Source organism: Actinia tenebrosa, unplaced genomic scaffold (genome assembly GCF_029948245.1).
Source record: "Actinia tenebrosa isolate PJP-AT-01 unplaced genomic scaffold, QUT_ActTen_1.0 PGA_scaffold10__47_contigs__length_13832649, whole genome shotgun sequence".
In the NCBI taxonomy this organism is placed as follows: Eukaryota; Metazoa; Cnidaria; class Anthozoa; order Actiniaria; family Actiniidae; genus Actinia; species Actinia tenebrosa.
In genome coordinates, this window is record NW_028292570.1 from 7,070,924 (window position 1) to 7,094,130 (window position 23,207).

A 23,207-nucleotide genomic window follows, 5' to 3' on the forward strand; every position below is an offset into this window, starting at 1 on the left:
ATTTTTTTTCTTTCTTTCCCTTTGTAGAAAAAATTACATACGAGATGCTGAAGACAGAAGACAAAGAGAAAGTCTGAATAATATTATACATAATGGACCGGTTCTCAATGTATCTCTTGGTTTTACAACTCTTTTTAATCTTTTGAATATTTTATTTTCATTTTTTTTAAATACGGTGCAAGCTCAGAAAAATAGAAATTGGAAGTCTCTGAAAGGCTGCTGAAGGAGCTTCTTGACAGTGTCTATGACAGATTAGACGACATCGCAAAACTCTCTCGGCATTCTCTTTTTGAGAATAATGGATCATATAATATGAATATGCCTATGAGTTGAGCAATAAGAAAACTTCCTTTTTTGCATATGAAATGTGAATTTTTCAATGAAGAGAGCATGTCAGCAAAAATCAAACATCGGGCGGCAAGGGTCGAAAATTTGATTTTGCTAATATTTTAAACTTAGGTAGGCCTTAGTGTAAGTAAAACCACTGTGTAGTTTGGTAAAATAGCGCTTAGTTTTCGAGAAAATCGAAGAAAAGAGTTTTGGACTAAATTCGCTAATTTTCGGCTGATTATTTACATCAACTTTAACAGCTTATCGCGACCAAACAAAGCAACCTAGCACTGTAATAAGACTAAATAGTAGTTAATTGTTATCTTAAGAAACAATTGGTAGAGTTTTAGTAATTTTGGTGAAATTTTTCGATTTTTACTTAATTTATTTTTGGAGCACATATAAAACTCCTCTTAAAATAATCAGATTTTTTTTCATGTGCAACGAAAAAATTTTACCAAAAAGACAACCTGAATTAAAGTTGAAATAATGATTTCCACGAATCATGCAAAATTTTCTTGGGGGAATTATTTTGCGCGTTGCACCTTATCCCTGTGATATCACAAGTTAGACTGATCATAAGACAGATAGGAAAGCAATTGCAAATCTCGTGAAGCAGATGAGAAATTTAAGCATTTACAAAAAAAAACCAGAGAGTTGAAACTGAGGTTATGGATGACCTAAAAGACAATTTTCAGATTTTTATTCTATCAATGATGTGAAGGCCTTGGCAACAAAGTCAGGTTGATGAAACATAGAAAGAGTCCAAGGACGAAAGCCAAACTTTTAGGAATTGATAAACTGGACTGATATGGATACAAAATTGTTTCATTCAATCAAGGACAATTTAGACCATCCTTTAAATAGCATTCTTCCAAAAATCAATCATACAAGATATAATCTTAGAAAACAGAGTACTATAAAACCCAAAATTAATACAGAGCGGTATAAAAGCAATTTTTATGAATAGATTAGCTTTTAATAATTTAGGAATTTGATATATTTTAATTTCATTTATTTTAATTCTTAAATTTATATAGTTTTCAGTGGTACAATTGTTAATATATATTTGTGTTTTATTCATATAATAAAGACGTTATTATCATTATTATTATTATTATTATTATGGAAAGTAGATAAGTTCTTTTGGCTAACGACCTTCCATGAAGCCCTGCGTCGTATGCAATTCAGACTTCCCTTGCCAATTTTTTAGAAGCTTTTAATGTTTTTAAGAAGTATGAACATGGTTCAGAAGATCCCGAGTGCCTAAGACCAATCCTGAGAAACTACCTCAACGAACTTTACAATAATAATGACAGTGAAAAAATGATTCAACTGATGGAGGAAATAAACCAAGTCAAAAGCCATGCCTTTTCATTATCTGACAAGAAGATCTACCTCCAAGAGCTAGCCAGTGACCTGGCATCACCAATCGTCAACCCTTGGTTCACCAATCACCCCAATATCATATCTTTGGATGATTTTTTCCAAAACTCCAAATCAAGAATTTGCTATATCCCTGAAGTCGATGGTGGGCATACTGTGAAAAAACTGCTTCTCATGACATGCAATTTTTCCATGTTTTCAAGCCCCATGAGATCCCAAGCGATCAAATTCCAGCGGTCGTGGATCGAATGATAGCTTTAATGTTTCCAGATGAGGTAGCCATTCCTTTTTTAAATGTGTTATCTTCTTCGCCGGTTTTTCCATAATACATTTGATTTTACTTCTCAAGCGAATGAACTCAGTGCAAAAAAGAAACCCCTACAATTGAATAACTTTAATATTTTAAGTCTAAAGACACTATTTCTTATTTTTACAGAACCAATCTAAGACTTAGAGTGGAGGTGGACAGCAAACTGACCAAACCAGCTCCTATCAATGTTCAAGATGCCAGAAAACTTTCACAAATAAAAAGACTTTCAAGCTCCACCAGCGGGAACACGACAAGGGGAAAAGCCACAAGTGTCCACACTGCCTTAAAGGTTTCAAGAGAAATTCAGACCTATCAAAACATCTGAAAACCGTCCACTCGAAGCACAACACGAAAAAAGAATTCAAATGTGGGAAGTGTAATAAAACCTTCTCTGAGGAAAATACCTTCAATGTACACGTAAGACAACACTCCAATCATGAAAAGAAGAGAAAGCTGCCAAGCGATGATTCCACAGGTATGTTGATAATTTTTTTGCTATATCTTAAAACACGCATAATCATTACGTTGTGTTATGTGGGAAGTATAAAAATATGTCAAAGTTGAGCGACTTTTGTAATTATTCACGCTGATAAGCGATTCATGTCCAGTGTGTAAACAATAGTGTCTCGTGTGTAAACAAATGATGGATTATCTGTCTCAAAAAGGAATCAAGTTAAATTAATTTTTGGTCCAGTGAACTCGTGAATAATACTTTGTACAATTTTTAATATTTTATACACTTTATTCACAGGATGTTATTAGACGGTCACAATTGTTAAATTACCAAAGGCAAAACTGAAAACGAACGATGTGGAAAGTCCATGGCTGAGCTTTATGAAACAACAAGAAAGAACAAACAGTACCTAGAGGATCTGGGGTACACTGTAGTCGAGAAATGGGAGTGTGACTGGTATCGAGAAAGGAAGAACCCATCTTCGCCGTCCACTAGACAAAGTACAGCATGACAGAAGATGAGGTACTCAACATGTGAGTGATGGAAAGTTGTTTGGTTGCGTGGAGTGTGATATTCATGTTCCAAACCATCTTAGTGAATAGTTTTCTGAAATGTGCCCCATATTTAAAAATGCTGAAATCAATCGTGATAATATCGGTGATTTCATGAAACAATTCGCTGAAGAGAGAAATATCATGAACCAACCAAGAAAAAGTTTGATCGGTAGTAATCATGCTACCAAGATACTCCTCGCCACTCATCTTCTTAAATGGTACCTTGAACATGGACTGGTGGTCACCAAAGTATATCAAGTTGTCGAATACACCCCTGAAGCATGCTTCAAGTCATTTGGCGATGCTGTTTCGAACGCTAGAAGGGCAGGTGACGTTGATCCAAGTAAAGCCATCATAGCAGAAACTATGAAATTGGTGAGTAACACTATGCATAATTTATATAAAAAATAAAAAAATAGAGAGAGAGAGAGAGAGAAAAGAAAGGGAAGGGGAAGAGAAAGTAATTCGGTATCACTCAAACTCAATTGTTCTTGTCCATCTCAACAGGTTGGTAATTCCAGTTATGGGAAGACAATAACCAACAAAGAGAAGCACAGGGATATACAGTTTTGTAGTGAAGACGAAGCTCCATGAAAACGATGTATTTTAGAGGAATAGAGCAAATACAGTCAACTCTCTTTGAACGACCACCCTCTAAAAGCGACCATCTCCCGTAAGCAATCATTTTTTGAAATTCCCATTTTGTTCCCCATATAAACTCTGTAAAAAAAAATCTCTCGTAAGCAACCACTCTCATAAGCGACCGTGACCACCTTTGAGTTAAAATTTTGGAATTTTCATTGTCTTTTTTCTCCCGTAAGCGACCACCCAAGAGCCAGTCAATGACAGATCCTTTAACAATAAAAAAATTAAGAACACAGAGTCATCAGGTATTAGAAACCCGACCAAATATTGACAATTATAGTACTGTAAACATATAGCAGTTTACTAAAGCAGTTTAATCGTTAATATAGTAATTTTAAAACGTGAGTTACAAATTATAAATGGTTTAGTGTTCCTGTTTTAGGATTCCCATTGTTTGGGATTCCTGTGTTGACTCTCTAGTAAGTGACCATCTCCCGTAAGTGAACACTTTCTCCTGGCCCCAGGGTGGTCGCTTATGGGAGAGTTAACTGTAGATGAACAAACATATGAAATACAGTCTTGTAAACAGAAAATTAAGTTTGATTTGCCAATACAAATTGGTTTCCTTGCATATCAATATGCCAAACTCAGGATGCTACAATTTTATTATGATTATTTGGTTAAATATATTGATAGATGTAATTTTCAATACACAAAAATGGATACTGATTCAGCTTATATAGCTTTAGCAGAAGAAAGCATAGACCAACTTGTAAAGCCTGAGTTAAAAGTGGAGTATTTGAAAGATAAATCAAACTGGTTTCCACAAACAGATACCCAGGAACATAGAGCTTAATTCAAACGAACTCCAGGTCTGTTCAAAGTACAATGGGAGGGGGACGGGATTATTGGGTTGTGTTCAAAAACCTATTATTGGTTTGGTCATAAGGACAAGTTTTCATGTAAAGGCGTCAGTAAAAATAATAATTGCATCAATAAAGAGAAATATTTGAATGTTTTGCTTGACAAAGACAGTGATTCAGGTATCAATAGAGGCTTTAGAGTTGTGAGCAATAGTGCCTACACGTATACACAAGTAAGAGATGGTTTCTTGTATTTCTATCTTAAGTGTAAGGTTTTGAGTGATGGTATATCAACCATCACTTTAGATATTTAATCAACACTTTATATGATAAGATATTTAATATTCCTTGATCTTTTATATTAGGTGCTTATCAATAACATATAGACCAAACATGTAGCTGTAAGTATAACACCTTTAGTTACTCATTCAATAAAATATTTTATGAGTGAACACGCGTCTCTATTAAATGTCCCGATTATCCCCTTTCTCCCTTTTGTCCCTCGAAGCCTATTTAAAATTCAAAATTCCCTAATATGAAACTCATGTTCAATGGGGTTCCTCAGAATATTATATGGTGCTATGGTATGCCCCAACCTGCATATGAAATGATGGTTACCGTGCCAAACCTTTCTTTCGTGGTGAATTGCTAGTAGATTATTATGCCTCCAAATTGGGATAGGCAGTTGAACCAGGAGACAATCCCCTACTCTTACACGAATAATTCAACAGGTTCTTTTATGTCCCCCCATTAACTGTAGGTTAGGAAGGATTGGGAGACAGGGCCTACAGTTTTCAGTCCTTGTCTGAGAAGACTTGAACTCTAACCATTTGCAGATGTAATTACAGGCAGCACCTTCTACTCAGTTATTTTAAGACCCTGAGTGTTGGTCCTGCCGAGGCTTGAACCATGACCTCCCGCACAACAGACTGACATTCTTGCCAACTGAGCTAACCGGGTGGTGGTACACATGGATTACCCATACTGCATCCAACACTTACAGTAAACTAAAACCTAAACCCTAAGGTACAGCTGTAAATCTAAACTCAAAGGCTGCATCATATCTTTTGTGAACTAAAGGCATTCGAGACGGTAACCGATGCTTTAGCCCCATAGAGGTTTAGCTGCAAGAGCTTGGAAAATAAAACCAAGACATTAAAAAGCATTTTGCCTTTTGTCACTACACTGGCATCTACTATCTCAAACTGAGAAGCTAAAAAGGATTTATTCAGATCCTCAAACAGTGTCTTACAGGAAGGACAAATCACTAAAAGACCTTTCGGTCAGAGCCAAGATACCTTCCATTTAAATAAACAACCAGTTTTTTTGAAAATGGCGAATGTAGAAGGTAAAGGCAGTGCCATTTTATCATAAAAGTTCACATGGGACAGAATGGGGTGGTAAAAGTGTACAGTAATGCAGAAGTGCTGTCCTGTCCAAGATCTTTCCATGAAGATCCAGTGCCATATGGTAAATAAGGATTTTTTTATTGATGATAAAATCCAATATTCCAAATAGCTTTTTTTCTATCTCTTCAAAATTTCAGTTCATTATTATTAACTTTTGTGTAACATTTCATTTAATAGATGATGTTGGCTTTGAAGTACAAGTACCTTCCCATGACTCTTCTACCAATGAAATTAATAGTTGATTATGCATACAAGCTATACAGTGGCTGTACCTTTCTTTCTGAATCAACTAAATTTATCTTTCTCGTGTCAGATCCATCTATCCATGAAGTCCCTGACGAAGCAATCAAGTATGAGGTGATCAACGGAGGATCCAAATGTGGCAAAGAACTGTTAGTAGACAGTTCTGGGCATTCATACAGGAAGCATAAAAAATACAGGAAGCTGCAGAAGCTTGCATTCGAATTGTGGGCAACATACAAAGAGGGGGGAAAATCAGTCATGGAGCTACTGATTGGTTCCCTGGTGCAAAACCTGACCAAGATCCTACAGGATCCTGTAGGATCCTGTAGGATCCTGTTTAGGAATAAGATCCTATGTAGGATCCTATTTAGGATTAGGATCCTAAATAAGATCCTAAATAAGATCCTATTTAGGATTAGGATCCTACATAGTATCAAGATCCAAAGTAAGATCCTGGTTAGGAAGTAGGATCCTAAGTAGGATCCTGGATAGGAATTAAGATCCTGAGTAGGATCCTGGGTAGGATCTTGAACAGGATCCTAATAAAGTAATAAGCAGGATCCTAAGTAGGATCCTGGGTAAAAATTAAGATCTTGAGTAGGATCCTCGGTAGGATCTTGAACAGGATCCTAATAAGTAATGAGCAGGATCCTAAATAGGATCCTGGCTAAAAATTAAGATCTTGAGTAGGATCCTGGGTAGGATCTTGAACAGGATCCTAATAAGTAATGAGCAGGATCCTAAGTAGGATCCTGGGTAAAAATTAAGATCTTGAGTAGGATCCTCGGTAGGATCTTGAACAGGATCCTGATAAGTAATGAGCAGGATCCTAAGTAGGAACTTGGATAGGAATTCTATTTTTTGTGGAAAAAAAGGTAGACTATATATAATCAATACATAATTACTTGTAAAACAGTATTTATTTCAAGGATGCATTTTGTTATCACCAGCTTGATTATATCCAGTGTTATGTAATATATTTTACAAAAATACCTTATGTATATTCTAGTTAATTAAAAGTAGTCGTAGTAGATTAAATAAAAAGCTGTGTGTTTCAACTCCGGTAGCAGAGATGTTGCTCACAGGCCAGATGGAATCAAAGTATTACATACACTCCGACTTCATTATCACAATATAAATTTGAAAATTAAATGCTCATTCAGCCAACATAAATACTGTCAATTGAATAGTGTAAGTCAGTCTGTTACAATCACTTTAAGTTTGTTATCAAGAGTATTAAATTACAAGAGTTTACTTTAGACCTTCCAGATAATGAACACGTCTTAAGATATTTATTATTGAATTCATTGTCATTTTCATGATGGAACATAAATGCATATGCATTAATTAGCATCTGTCACTGCAAAAGGGATACCAGAACCAATTGTAATACCAAACTTTTCATCAAAGATATGTTAGACTAAATCGTGAACAAAATTATTAAGTCTAGAATTCCTACTTAGAAGGATTATTCTGGGTATAATCTTCAACAAAATTTTAATTAGCTGGAATATATAATACAATTATTTGTAAAATTCATAGACATATATACAGTCTGATATTATATGCATCTGACATTAGTTCTGCGGTGATACGTCTTGTGGTTGTGAGTTGTGACTGCCTGATGGCTGTGTTAGCATACTAACCTAGTCATGCTGGTAGCTCTTTAACACTGAGGAAACATATCCATCAACACCAGCATCATTACTTTCTACATATACCACCCTTGTTTCAATGTTGGAGCACTTTATAAGCTTAATCCTCCTTGTGAATAGTACTCCAATAAAGGACTGACCAAGAATACCTGATGCCCAAAATTCATGCATCACATCATCAGTTGGAGGAGGTAGACCATCTGAGCAGATATTTGAACCTGTGCTGCATAATTCTTTTATAACAGCATAACCATCATTATTAGAATCCTTAAGGAAGTACTGGATCTCACCAAAGCTCGTGCTGCTATCTTGATCAGACTTGTATTTCACCAAATAACTTGCGGATTTCCCCTTCTTCTTGTAACACAAGCTATGGTACACTTGGCCACCTTTGGACATTCTTTGCGCAGCATTCACATCTCTATGGTCATCAAAGTATCCCTCTATTGGACCATCAACTACTGGAACTTCTCGGAGTAGTGGAGGAAAAAACTTGATGCCATTATTGATTTCTACACCACTTGACGATCCCATAAGTTTTTCAACAAAGCCACTTGCTTCATCATTACCACTAATATTTTTTTGGACAAAGTGTTTAGAATGTAGAGCAACAGCAAGTCTCTTAACGATCTGTTCTGGAATACCACGTGTCCCATGAAACATACGTTTCAAATGAGCCAACATTGACTCAAACACAAAACTTGAATGTAGAATTAATGGCCCATGCTCTCTGACTTGTTGTGGCAGGTGAGTTAAAGCATGAGAATTATATGTACATTCTCTTCTGGAAAACAACTTTGGAAGAAGGCGTGTATAGCTTTCAATCATAGCTTCAGCTATACATATATCATTAACAGAGATTGTGTCATTGCAAAGTATCGTCATACTGGTGACCAAAAGACAATGATGATAAAATATCTCAGGTGGTAAGAGAGTTTTCAGTATGGGTAGTCCCGAATGAAGAAATAGTACTTGTTTCTCACTAGCTTTCCATTTTTTAAACTCTTCCACTGGTCTGAACTTGCGTTTAAAGTCATGAGGTAATTTAATGTTTAAAAGGTTTCTGGTCATAATAGTTCTCTCAGCATTATTAATGCAGGTACCGCTCGGACATTTCCCCTCAAGCCATTTTGCTAATCTTCTCGTATATTCACCTTCCAGGACTTGGTGCATGTAATCAAATAATAGCATTTCTGGGATTTGCAAAATTTGATGTATTGGGGATGAACCCTTTATTCCAAAAACAGCTTCTCCTGTCAGGTCAGCAAGCTCAGCATGGCCTAATGAATCATCATGATTTCTTCTTTGAAATTTCTGGGGTAAGTAAACTCTTACATTTCCACGGCAAGGCAGTTTTAGACCAGGGTGTAGTCAGTCAGAACACCCAAATTTACCACAAAAGATTTTAAAATTGATGGATGGACCTTTAGCCATGAGATCTGCAGCCTGGCCATTGACACTCAGCTTGAACTTTGGTTTATCTGGATCACCTTCAAGATAAAAACCAGCCTGTAGCTCTTTTACTTGTTGAACAAATTGTTCTTGAAACACATCCATATTTGGTTTTTTTCTTCCAAACCATAATCCAGACAAAATTATATTCTTATAAGAATACCTAATTCCCAATGGGAGTTCAGCAACAAAACTCTGAATCGGCCAAATGGAGACACTTTTAGATTTGAGAGCTGGTGCTCCATCTAAATGCCAGTACAGGGATATACAAAAACTTCCGTCTTCCTTTATTTTTGCACACTGCTTTTGATAAATTGATCCATCGATTACATCTGTGTAAATTCCAGGTACATGGACAAAGTTGTTTATAAAATTGCTCATTGGAATCCAGTTTTCTGTGGTCAAAAATAAGACAAAATATCAGCAATTTGGACCAAAACAATAAGCATTATCAATTTTTTTAGCTTTGTTACAAACAACACAATATGCCATTGTTTGCTTCTAGCACCAACACCAGACATAGACTTCTTATTAAATCATGATCAAGAAAACTAATGGCCCTCTTGTTTGCTTCATTGTTTGTTAATTGTGAACATTTCAGACCATGAGATGCCACTGATCTTGGTAGTTGATTCTTTCATGTGTAAATATTACGTCCACAATAAAAGAACAGCTCTCAAGGGAATGTAATGTGATCTAATATAGGCAATTTGCATTTGAAGGTAGAGCAGCATGCAAGTTTCAATAGGTAAATGTTTTAATCAGATCTGTGTCATTCAGACCAAGATGACCTAGATGCAAACACTGGTAAGGCATATTAAACAATTATTTCATGTACACCTACTGTTCATTAACAGATTGCACTGTTATGCACATGAGAAGACTATTATTTGTAGGCAGTTATAATATTGCAGCTACTGTATGTCAGTCAATCAAAATGACAGAAAAATAATTTGTATGATAAACCAATATACTTATCGATATAGGACCTGTTAATTGGACTTACCCATTATCAATGACTTAAGTTCAGGCAGCAAGTTTATCACATAAAAGATACTTGAATCTTGTCCCTCTGCATTTTCCCCCTTCTGACTACAGCTATTTTTAACACAAAGTTCATTTTCTAGAGGGGTCTGGCATTTCCAGCATGTAATATATTTGACATAATTGTAGCCAATGTCATCAAGTGATTTATCAAACATATAAGAGGAAGTTGGGCATTTGTTATCTTCAGGTAATGAAAGTTTCAGGAGTTTTAAAATGCTGTCCACAGCCTTAGATGGAAGATTGTGTTTTTGAGTGAGAGCTAGAAATGTTCCCTTGAAATTATTTTGTGATAGCGAAGCGCCATCATAAAGTGGCGAGTCATCTATCCTCTCATGATCACTGTCGTTCGAATAATTATGATAGCTCGATTCAGAAACTACTTCACTTTCAGATGTCGACTGATCATTAGAGCTATCACTTTCACTGGGATCTTCTTCTTCGTTACCTTCATTGCTGTAAGAACTTTGTCGAGTGCGTTTGTTACAAATAAATGCATTTTCATCGTGTTCAACACACTGTAAAGATGTGTCGTCTGTTTCAAGCGCTTCAATGTCTCGACTACCGGTACTGTCCCGACTATTAACGTAGCGTCTGATGGAGTAGTCTAAATCCTCTTCGATGCACACGTCTGAACTGTTTTTTTCTTGGTGTTCAGCATGACTACAATTTTGTTTTTGTTGGAAGGTCCTTTTATTGTTTTCATCACTTGTCGAACTGGTATCTTCATTGCTAGGATCATCGTACTTCCAGCGTTCGGTAAAAACACATTTTACACTCTCATTTTCATCGTAGTCAACGCTATCGCTATCAGAACGGTAGAAATCGCTAAAATCTTTTGTATCTTCAGTCAAGTCACTTTCTTCAGAACTTTTACTGCTTACATTACTTTCAGAGTCTGTTAAACCAATACTTCCCTGTACATATTGTAGCTCACTATAAATAGTTCCAGTTTCACTGGAAGATTCTTCATTATAATTACTAGCCATGCATTGATATCAAAGCATACGTCCTACGCGCGAAAAGTTGGAAAAACTTTCGCGGGCTAACATGATACGCTTTCAATTTTGATTGGTTCAAATAAGCCAGTTTAAATCTGACGTAGTTAGGTCCCGGATGTTGATTATATAAGTCAATTCAACCGCCTGCAGTGACACTTCGGTTGATTTCCACGCTGATCGGAGTACTTACTTGCGATACATACAGGCTATATTAATTTCTTATCCACGAACCCACCATCAAAATGTCAACAATTCCAACGAGCCTTAGACTCCAAAAGAAGATGCTTGCCGATAAGTTCCCAGGTAAGTTAACTATTTTGAAAGAATGTATACATATCATAGTGTGACTGTTTTTGACGAATGACTTTTGCTGCACCGTTTTAATATAAAGCTAAGTAGTGTTTGAAATCTGTAATTTTTTTCGTCAAGTTCATACAATTTTTATTTGTAATCCTTGTATAAGAAAGTTAGAGACCTTTTGGATCTTAAGATTTATCAATTTGTAAAACAAGAAGAATGGCGGTTGTGTAAGCTAAATCCCGAGTTAAATGCGGCGCCCAAAAAAGTTTTATTTAAGATCTTGATCAAGAGCCACCTGAAAATGAAACGAACTATATAATGTTTAAGTTAAAGGCTGAGGTCTTGATATAAGAATGTTTAAGAGAGTGGACTATTTTGCTATGATTACAATAATATTCGTAAGTGAAAGACAAGAGTCAAACGAGTCTTAGGATTTCACACTTATACACGTGCTTCCTGACCGGTTTCCTCCCACGAAAAAAAATCCTTCTTTAATAAGATATGTTTGTCATTGGACTTCTCGACAAAAAATGAAATTCTAATTCCTTGTAAATTAAATAATTTCAAGTGAGGGTATATATGCGTCGAAATTTAAACATTTAGATCATATGAAACGTGGAATCACGTTTTCACACCTTATAGGCGGTATGTCATTTGAAAGCATAAAGGAATGTTTAGGCAAAATGATGCTAGACATAGGGTACAATCTTTCTTGCAGGCGAATCAACTTAACGGTTTCATATTTATTGCTTACTGTTTACATGCCAAGGCTCTTCTCGCGTAATGGGAAGAATATTCCAAACAGTAGGATCTTCCTCTATTTCTCTTAGGCATAAAGTTCACACCCCTTTCTCATGTAAACTAAACGCATTGTTGGTTTCGCCGGCAAAGAATATCCTATTTCTAGGATCATCTACCTATCTGATTTTGAATTAAATCGATTTCTATTCTCCTTTCAAAGGTGCGACCATCCCGTCCTATTTCCTCGTATGGTTTCCTGGGGAAATGGCATACTCTGTGGTGGAGAAGAAGTGCATAATGGAAGAAAATCCAGAAATAAGAAATAACGCGACAGTAAAAGACAGCAAGGGCAATCATTGGAAGTGCCAAATAGTGTTTAAAGGTATGCTTTTGGTAAAGATTTTCCATCTGTATGTTCTGTTACAGAAAACGCACTTTTTATGCTATTTTTTGGCCTATTTGGCGGTACAACTATTTCCACTTGATAATGTTTCTTTAAACTCGGTAGAAAGGTTTGTGGCCATCCATTTACCAATAATCAGAAGTATCTTACTAGTAAAATCGAAGGAACAGGAAGACAATATTGTCAAAACTAAACTATTGTTAAAAAATCGAACCATAACGACAAACCGGCCTCAAAAGTTACATTTCAAATACTCTGTTTAAAAGCTTGAATGGCAATTGAGCTAAAATCAGAAATATCCGAGCATTTTTGACGCGATATAGCTTCGATAGTTTAAAATAAATAGGAAATTCTTTTATCATTTTAGGCAAGCACTGATATTACATCACAATATATCTTTTGAAATATTGCCGTTGTAGGAACAAAAGATGCATGTCAGAAAAAACAACGTAAGTTAGAATCCATCCTGACGAAAACCGACAGGATGGATTCTGAAGAAACAGATGAAGATGACGTTGTTCAACCACCAAGAAAAAAGAAAAAAGGTAGATACAATTTATAACTGCCATAGGAATAATAAATACTAAGTGTAAATAAATATCTTATTAATTTCAATTCTTCAGATACTAATTTGGATGCTGCTACTCAAGAAGACAATCTTGAGAGTTCAGATGACAGTTCAACTGGTAAGAACAGAATGTATTACTGCAATTACAATGATACGCATTCATCAAAGTTGCGTGTTGTCTGGTTGAATTTACTTTTTGTCACCTGTGAAAATTGTAAAAGTTATTGACTGATTGGTAGCATCGAAAATGCCGGAGGTTTAAAAAATGGTGTGAGCATTTTACATATTCAGATTTTAAAATAGTATTTTGACCAATAAGAGAATATAAAAGAACTATGTCTGTTAAAATGCATGATTGTTACTTTATAAAGTGTCATTATAATATGCTCATTTTTGTTTTACTTTTTTTTTTCATTTAAGATAAAGACGAAAAAGATGTCGAAGATGAGTTGAGAAGGGTGAAAGCCCTTATTAGAAAACGTCAGACCCCAAAGGTACTGAGTGTGGAATATTTACAGCAGCCTGAATATGACTTTTAACAAATGGATTTCCAAAGTTAGTTTAGAAATTCCCAAGTTGATTGCATTAACTTTGGACAAACTTAAAAACAAATTTCATTTGTTTGAGAAGTTCAAGTTGAAAACTATTGGGAATTTACCATGTTTTATTTTTATTTTTTAATAGGGTGCAAGCTCAGAAAAAGACAAAACTGTTGAAGTATCTGAAAAGCTGCTGAAGGAGCTTTTTGACGGTGTCTATGAGAGATTAGACACCATCGCAACACTCCTTCAGCAGCAATCAACAGCTACTACAGCAGCAAAAGTGCAGGTTCCTGCATTCAACAAACTAACGAGTAGCCCAAGAGCAAATCACATCTTGATACATGAGGTATGTTTTGAGAATATTGGATAATATAATATGAATATGCCTTTGAGTTGAGCAACAAGAAAGACTTCCTTTTAATTTTTCAATGAAAAAGATTTCTCTTACAAACTTCTCTTACAAATTTAAAACAAAAAAGTCAAAATTACTAATTTAAGTTGGATTATTATTCAAAATTAAGTCCAAAGTTCAAACATAGTCGGATCGAGCTTTGCATAATGAACTACAATATCTTTGATTGACCAATTGGTTTACTGGATCATGATATTGCAAGTTATGACTTGATATTTACTCCTTTTTTCCAAATTAATGATTTGTTTAATGCTTTCAGGAATCATCAACATCGCTTAGTCCAACTAATCCTTCAATACAAGAAGATGTTAACAATGAAGAATTTGTAAGTGTTTAATTAACTTTAAACAATTTGTTTATTTCGAAAATCAGATACTAAACTAAGTATACTTTTTCGTTTTCCTATAGATTTTTAATGGGACTAACTTGCTGACTCATGTCGGATCAAAGGCGAAAAAGCCAAAGCTTTACGCAACAGCCCTACTGTCACTTCTCTTCACAGATGAAGAGATGAGAAGTGGCAGTGTGGAACCAAAAGATGGAGGATTGAAAAAACCGGCCCTTGACCAGGATAAAATAGATCTCATTAAAAGTAAGTTACATTGATTAATATTCAGATTTTCACCTCAATCAACTTCAAGGACGTGAACTAATATGTGTTATCAAGCATACACTCTAATAGTGGTACATAGCTTATGATTTGCGATAAATGCAATGCTCGTCACTATATATCAAAATATGAAGGACAGCTTATTGGATAGATTTTAGAACATTTTGATGAGAATAGTTGACATGTGCAGTAATTAATGTTCATGCAAAGTTTCAGGACAAGGTTATGGGTAAAATTTCTTTCAAGGGAATTAGCTTAAGGTGACTGTCTACTTTTGGAAAACAATTTAAACTTTTTTTTAAACTTCAAAGTTTTAAGACACCTCAAAGCTCTAATTATTTTATTTGTGTGAAGAGACATTTGTTTATTATATCTATAATATGTATAATTGAAAATTCTAAAGAGACCATTTTTCTCCTTTTCCAATATGTAGAGTGCATCAAGGTGAAATATGGAGAGAAAATGGTTGAAAGAAGCTGGTCTGACATCAGGACCAGTTTAAATCAGAAATGCCTTGATAAACTCAAGGCATTTCGAAAGTTGGAGAAGTATGAAGCTGTTGATGATCACCCGATATTAGATGAAAGTCCAGTTTAACAGAAATGGTTTATTACAGCCATTCACAATCACATGTGCCCTCTAGCGATTTTTCTGATGCAACAAAGAAGGTTTGGTGGATGTCAATCACAAGGCATTTCCATAACATTGTCGGTAAACACAAAGCAGTAAGGGCAATTGCCTATAGAATGGAAACGCCTTGATTGACGTCCACCAAAATCTACTTCTTGCTACAGAAACAATCACTAGAGGGTGCTTGTGATTGAGAATGGCTGTTCGAGTCAGAAGCCAAGAACACAGGGATTAAGCCATATACAGTACATCGAGGCCTGCATGATGCATAGGCTTTAATGCCCTTGTTTTTGGTATTAAAGTGCATATTACCCTTAGCTCGATATTTTCAGTTTGATTCTAAATGAAGTGAATTAATGAATGGTAAAATATTTTAATATGATTTGAGTACGTAATGCATCTTGAGATATCTCGAGATATCAACTGAAGGACATATCCTTCCAATATGCCATAAATATGATGCCATAGGAGGCATTATTGAAACGTTCTGGGGGAGTAAACAACCTTCACATTTCCTTCTCAGGGTTTACAGAAAGGTTATCATTACAAATTCTCATAGTAATCAGACTGTTTCAATTTTAAAATGATGACAAATAAATTAAAAGCCTCCTATTACATAACACTCATCAGCATATTGGAAGTATATGCCATGATAACAGGATCTTCAAGATGCATCCCTCAAGTCATATAAAAATATTTTACCATTCCTTTATTATTCCTATCATTTTTGTAAGCTTTTATGTCAGTTAAAGTATTTTTGATAAAGACCCTTAATATTAATACTATTAACATTCACTTCATGCAGACATCGAGGTAAAGGGTGATAAGCACTTTGACTAATTTACTACTTCACATTGTAAGATATAACTAGCTAATTTACTAGATCACATTTTGATGCTATGAGAAAGGTGTATGGTCTTACATTTTTAAACAATAACATATAAAAGATTCAGTGAATTTAGTTTCCAACAACAATGAAGTTTAGTAAACAATTTAAAGCAGGATTTGTGAAAGTTAACAATAAAAGTAACATTGTTCATCTTAACTTAGTTGTTATGACAAGCAGCAACTTTTTTAGCTTAGTAGATTGTTGTAATATTAAAAATTTTATATGATTTAAGTAATAAAATAATAAACTTTGCAAAAAAAGTCATAACTAGTCTTATTTTGAAAACTATACTCTCAAGAAAATAACAAAATCCTGTACAGGATCCTATCAAAACCTCAATTAGGATCCTACATGATCTTGAATAGGATCTTGAATAGGATCCTAAATAGGATCCTATAGGATCTTGAATAGGATCTTGAATAGGATCTTGAATAGGATCTTGAATAGGATCTTGAATAGGATCTTGAATAGAATGCTATAGGATCCTGTAGGATGTTACAGGATCCTGTAGGATCTTGAACAGTATCCTGTAGGATATTAAGTAGGATGTTATAGGATCCTATAGGATCTTGAATAGGATCGTGAATAGGATCTTGAATAGGATCTTGAATAGAATGCTATAGGATCCTGTAGGATGTTATAGGATCCTGTAGGATCTTGAACAGTATCCTGTAGGATATTAAGTAGGATGTTATAGGATCCTGTAGGATCTTGAACTGGATCCTGTAGGATCTTGAACAGGATCCTGTAGGATCTTGTACAAGATCCTACAATATATTAAACAGGATCCTATAGCATCTTGTACAGGATCCTGTGCAAGATCCTGTTTCAATATCCTATAGGATCTTGAATAGGATCCTATAGGATCCTGTTAAGATCTTATAGAATCCTATAAGATCCTATAGGATCCTATCAGGATCCTATAGGATCCTATTCAAGATCCTATAGGATCTTGAAACAGGATCTTGCACAGGATCCTGTACAAGATCCTGCTCAGGATCCTGGTAGGATCCTAGTAGGATCCTACCAGGATCCTGAGCAGGATTTGCACCAGGGTTGTTCCCATCTGTTAGCAAACCCAAAGATTTGAATTATTCTTAGCTTATATGACAATGAATAAATATACTTTATCTATAATAATAATAATAATAATAATAATAATAATAATGATAATGATTTTGCACAATGACTAAAGTAAAAATTAAAGAATTAATCATGTAAAGAAAATTTAAGCTTGGGCTTCCTGTGGTCGGATGTTAAAACAACATGGCTCTGTCGCAGCGATATGTGTATCCCCCGAGATATGTGTACCCCCGAGATATGCGTACCCCCGAGATATGTGTACCCCTGCACACATAACACTAGTGATACATGTATTCCCCCCAAGATGGCGACTAGTGATATGTGTATCCCCCAGTCCCCTCCCCCATCACTAAACAGAAATCAGATCAAAGGCTTTTCAATACTGCTTTTAGCAAATAAAACTTATCTTCCTATGTGGCAGCGAATTTTTCAAAACAACATATCAAACATCATGTGTTTTTTTTGGCAAAAAATACCTGAATATATGTTACCGTAATTGTTTTTGAAGCAAGTAAAATATAATCTTAAATTCTTTTTGGGAGAAATATTTTGATATATCTAAAAATAAATGCTAAGAGGCTAAAAATAACAAATAAACAACAAGAAAAAAACTGGATGGGAAAATGCTTGAAAAAATTTGGGATACAGATATCCCTGATAAACATACGAGTCGCGATAACTGTATCCCCACCCCTCCCCCACTGTTATTATCATAGTATGTACCCATGAAACTTTGCGTGAGATATTTACTTGTTCGCGGGAAAAGTGAAGAATTTTAAGAAGATGGATTCTATTAAATATCAGAATCTGGTTCAATATTTAACCGATGGCCAGTATCCTAACAGTTTCATTAAGTCAGAGAAAGGTGTTCTATGGTGTCTTAGCAAAAGCTAGAGCCACAATTTTGAGGAATGGCAAATTGAGTGATCATCAAATTGGCATTGCTCAAAATATATTGAAGAAACAGTTCACTAAAATTGGTGGCCTGCAGCTAACAACACTTGAACCTGCAAAACAGTTTGATGTTATGAAAGGAGAATTTGTCCAGGTTCTTCATACAGGTTGGGACCACTGGATCTGTACCAGCAATATAGGGTGTGAGGCCCAGAATGCAGTAAAACTGTATGATAGTCTTTTAACTGGAATAACATTGCTTACCAAGCAGCAAGTTGCAGCTATATTACACACACAAGAAGCTGAATCCATTGATGTTCAGATTATGCCTGTCAAACAACAAACAAACAGTACAGACTGTGGTGTATATGCCATTGCTTTTGCAACATCCCTTTGTCATGGGGTTGACAATCAAGTTCAATAGACGAGCCATACGCTCACACTTGTGGAAGTGTATGGAAGAAGGAAACTCCATTGAAATGTTCCCCGGTGTGGTATCCTCAGCTGTGTGTAAAACATCCAGCAGTCATATCATCAATATCTACTGCATATGTCGCCAACCCTACAGCCCTGGTGAGGACATGGCCAAATGTAGCTCTTGCTTAAAATGGTATCACAGACAGTGCATGAAGATCCCACATAAAGTATTCAAATATAGGCAGTGTAAATGGCAGTGCAATTCCTGTGCATGCAATAATAACTAGATGAAGAAAAGTGATGTCCAGTATGTTCATGGCTTTACTTAGCAATAAGCTTAATTGAACGTTTCTAAACTCTAGAACAATTTAGTAGTTACGAGGAAAACAATCGCCAATCAAAACATCGATTAACACATATTAAAGGTTGTTATTTTTGATTTCAGCACACATCGCAAGCATGAGATGAATGAATAACAAGTCAAATTAATCCAAATACCCTAATATTATATAAGATGCATGGGACAACCGGATGGGGTTCAAATATCGGATTTATTCAGCAGTGCTTTTACACAAGGCCGTAAGCTTATATGCTATAAAATATTGACATTATTTTGATTGTTATTAAACTGACCTGTTTACGTATATGCCTCGATTTATTCATCCTTGCTTGCTCCCTTTACTTTTGTCTTTCGAACAGCAGTGCTTGGATGCCAATCCTCAGTGTTTTGTGTATCCCCACAGGGGGATACACATACAGTCAATTCAAAAAATGTTGTCGTGGACCAACTCAAGCCTACGCGACTGGACCGAAAGGAACTCTGGGTAGCAATCATTGAAGCCGAATTGACTCCATAATTTTATCTGACTAGTTATGCCTTGTTTACAGCACGAACCTTCGTAAGCGAGCGGGAAGTGTTGAAGGAGACGTTCATTAATACCTTCATATTTTCGAAATTGTGAACTGAATCATAACTACTTTGTTTTTCTTTCACTAAACCCAAAGACATGCATTTGATGGATTGTTTCTCGCCATTATTATCTTATTACTAGCGGGAACAATTAATTCAGAACGAATATTTAACCGCTTCATTGATTTTTACCCATATTTTTTTCGGTCCAGTCGCGTAGGCTTGAGCCGGTCGACGACAACGTTTTTTGAATTGACTGTATCACTAGTGTTATGTGTGCGGGGGTACACATATCTCGGGGGTACACATATCACTGTGACACCGCCAAAGAATATCTGTTATAATTATTCTAAAAGCACTCGTTGAAAAGTTTTATTGAACTATCTTTAAAGAAAAAACGGCTATAAAGCTCATTTCAGTGAAATAATGGAGTTAACTCACTGGAAGGTATATATATTTTCACCAGAACTATAAACTAAAACAACAGTCCAAAATTCATTGGAACTACAAGCCCTATCAGTCTTATTATTAACTTTAAAAGCTTATAAATACCTGCTTTAGATTTCCATCCAGGAAAATTATGTTCGCATATGGGGCTAAAACCCTTGCCAGATGGGGCTAAAGCTCTTGGAGCTAAACTTCCGTGGGGCTAAAGCTGTGGTATTCGTCGAGACAAATGTGGTTAAACCCCGGTGAAATAGTCACATGCCTTTTAGCGTTTTTTGGTATAAAAAAACGTTGGAGACGGAGAAGAAGGAAATTAAAAATTAAACATAAAAATATTAATTTACTTAGCTGGATATGCTCCGTTTTGGTTCCCAATAAGAAACAAAAGTCTTGTCTTCCTTCTTTCAAAGATGGAGCTGCTTGGCGGTGTTCTCAAAACCCGATCACAACGATATCTCGCCTAAAGTCCAAACTTACTGACACAAACTTCGATTATCTGTACCTCTGTAAATTATTCCATGATAAACTTTCCTTCCTTGAATTTTACAATGAGCTTAAATAACTAGTTTAGGTTCAAAATCTTATTTTTCTCGCAGTCAACTCGAGGAAAGACTGACCACGCTGTTCGTACTGTAGATTTACCTCCACCCCAGATGCCTCATGGGATGCCTCCACAGGAAGACCAAATTCTTTTTTTAAAGAAAACTGAGTTTTTACCACAATCAACATATCTTATTTCACGTATCATTTAATACTTTGATATGGGGATATTTAAATTTAGATTAAAGTGGAGGACAGCAAGTATGGACCTACAAACGACCATACATTACATTTACTTTTTATCAATATTTTTCATAATGTAGTAATTTTATACTAAGGCTGCGTTCATAATGTATGGCAGAGAGGGGGGGCAGGTGAAATTTAGGGGGGATCGGAAACATTTTTACCAGTAAAATGGGGAGGGGGGGGGGGGGTTCGAAAAATGTTATCAGAGAATAGGGGGGATGCAAATTTTTTAGAAGAAGCTACGAGAGATTGACCGGGGGGTATAGTTATTTTTTGGGAGAATTCAAGGGGGGGTCTTAAGAATCGTTTTGTCATTTTAAGATTTAACCTGCCCCCCCTGTCATACATTATGAACGCAGCCTAATTCTTGTAAATATTCGTAAATATGAGTTCAAGAACATACATAATGTATCCTATTTTACTAAAATTTCTGGAAATATTGTGTAATGGTAAAGAGTGAAACTAAAGTAAAAGCTATAGCATGCAAGTAGATAAAGGCAGAAAATTTAGTCAGCTACATATCGTACCTCGCAAGCATTCCTTGATAAGAAAAAGACAGCATTTTGGGGGCAAATTGATTCACGACTGAATGGTAACCTTGCAAGCAGCTGGTCTTTCCAATGGGAGATGCTTTTTTTATAGCAGCAACAACGTTCTTCTTCGTAAGGGTATCAGAAAGTTTCTCATTTGCGCCAGATCCTTATACACATATAAAGAACATATATAATCCCTGCACACCTACAAAACTTACTTGGCTATTAAATAACAATTCAAAGTGTTTTAAATGGGTATATGGTCACGTTGATATTGTTATAGATCTGTAGTCAAGTCACAGCAATTTTCTCATTAGTTAAAACATTTGATTTAGAGTAATTGTAAATTACTTTGTGATGTGGAAAATTTTACTGATAAATACTTTGAATTAACTTTTTTTCCCGTCAAATCACTATCGTCACGTGTAAAATAGACTGTTTGTTTGTATTGCTCCATGTGAACACTCGTTTAATAACATATTAGGGATGCCTTTGTTCTGGTTTTGAACACTTGACCTGAATTTGAAGCATATAAAACATCGCACTATAGCAACATTATCAAGTTAGTATTTCTGATGAGCCTTACGAAAAATCAGCATCAAATCTTGAAATTTTTGATTTCAAAATTACCGCTGTGTTTCTTTGATATACAGACACATTTGCACACGGTTAGCCTCGATTTTGTGCAGAATATTCACGTGTTCCAGTCAAGCTCTGAATAATTCTGATATATTATGTTGTGAAATGTCTTCTTTGCCGTTCCGTTGCTCTTTTTACGAAATCTTACATACGGAATGTGGATCTAGTATTATAGGGGCATTTGCCACACATGTGTTGCTATCAGAGTGCAACGTTAGTATTTCTGCTCATTTAGAGAGCTGTCACTTGTCCCACTGCTTAGATGTTACAGAAAGCTAATTGATTTTAGCGAGAGCTGTAATTTCAGAGGCTTATCATCAAATCATGTCGGATTCATGACCATATGTCCAAAGCGCATGCATCTTTAAGGAAGATTCTGGCGACCAAAAAGTCTTGCCAAGAAGTCATTGTGGTAAAACAACTAGCGTGTCGGGAAGACACGTTGTAAATTGGCAAATGCTACAGCTGTCGGAGCACTTAAGTATTATTTCTAATTACACGCATTTCATCATTCCCATAATGTACATTCTATTCTTTTGATGACACTTTAATGTTACTTTTCATTTACTTCTAAAGCCGCAAAATATTGAGAATTCGGCGATAAGTGTAGATACCGCAGATATGAAAACAACTCTTTTCCGTGAAATATCGACGCTTGATTCACTTATCCTCAGTCCATGTTGTACTCCAGAAATTTATCAGTCTATGGCATGCGGGAACAGCAAAGATGTACTGAATGTTCATAATGCAGCGATGGATGACACCGCAAGAAAGATATCTTGTTCCCAAGAGCGTTTGGATTTTCTGGAATAGTATTACTGTAAAACATCAACAACAGAAAGCAACTGAAGACTGCATTCTTGTGCATGCTTGTATGCGATGTGAAAACTCTTATGAACGCATATAAAAATGCTTATAACACAAACACCAAAATCCAAATCCTCCTTCTGTATGCATACAAGTATTCAATCAATTAGAGAAAATTCACTTGCCGTACGGAAAATTGTCTACGCGCCAAACACAATGAACAAGATGCCACGCAAAAAAATTAGGACCAGGCACTTTATCAGAAAAGAAGAAGTATCAACGTGAGCGGCAAAAGAGGGTTAAATGGCAC

The 23,207-nt window shown here is 35.6% G+C and overlaps 1 protein-coding gene and 1 pseudogene across 1 annotated transcript; one reads left to right on the top strand and one right to left on the bottom strand.

Moving 5' to 3' along the window:
• The first annotated feature begins 3,091 nt into the window (after window positions 1-3,091).
• Window positions 3,092-3,628, top strand: LOC116307332 (uncharacterized). Its single transcript, XM_031717518.1, has 2 exons — window positions 3,092-3,409; window positions 3,542-3,628. Exons 1-2 carry the CDS (start codon window positions 3,092-3,094, stop codon window positions 3,626-3,628), a joined length of 405 nt encoding a protein of 134 aa, XP_031573378.1.
• A 4,082-nt stretch (window positions 3,629-7,710) lies between these two features.
• On the bottom strand, window positions 7,711-11,274 carry LOC116307336 (uncharacterized; annotated as a pseudogene).
• Between the last annotated feature and the right edge of the window lie 11,933 nt (window positions 11,275-23,207).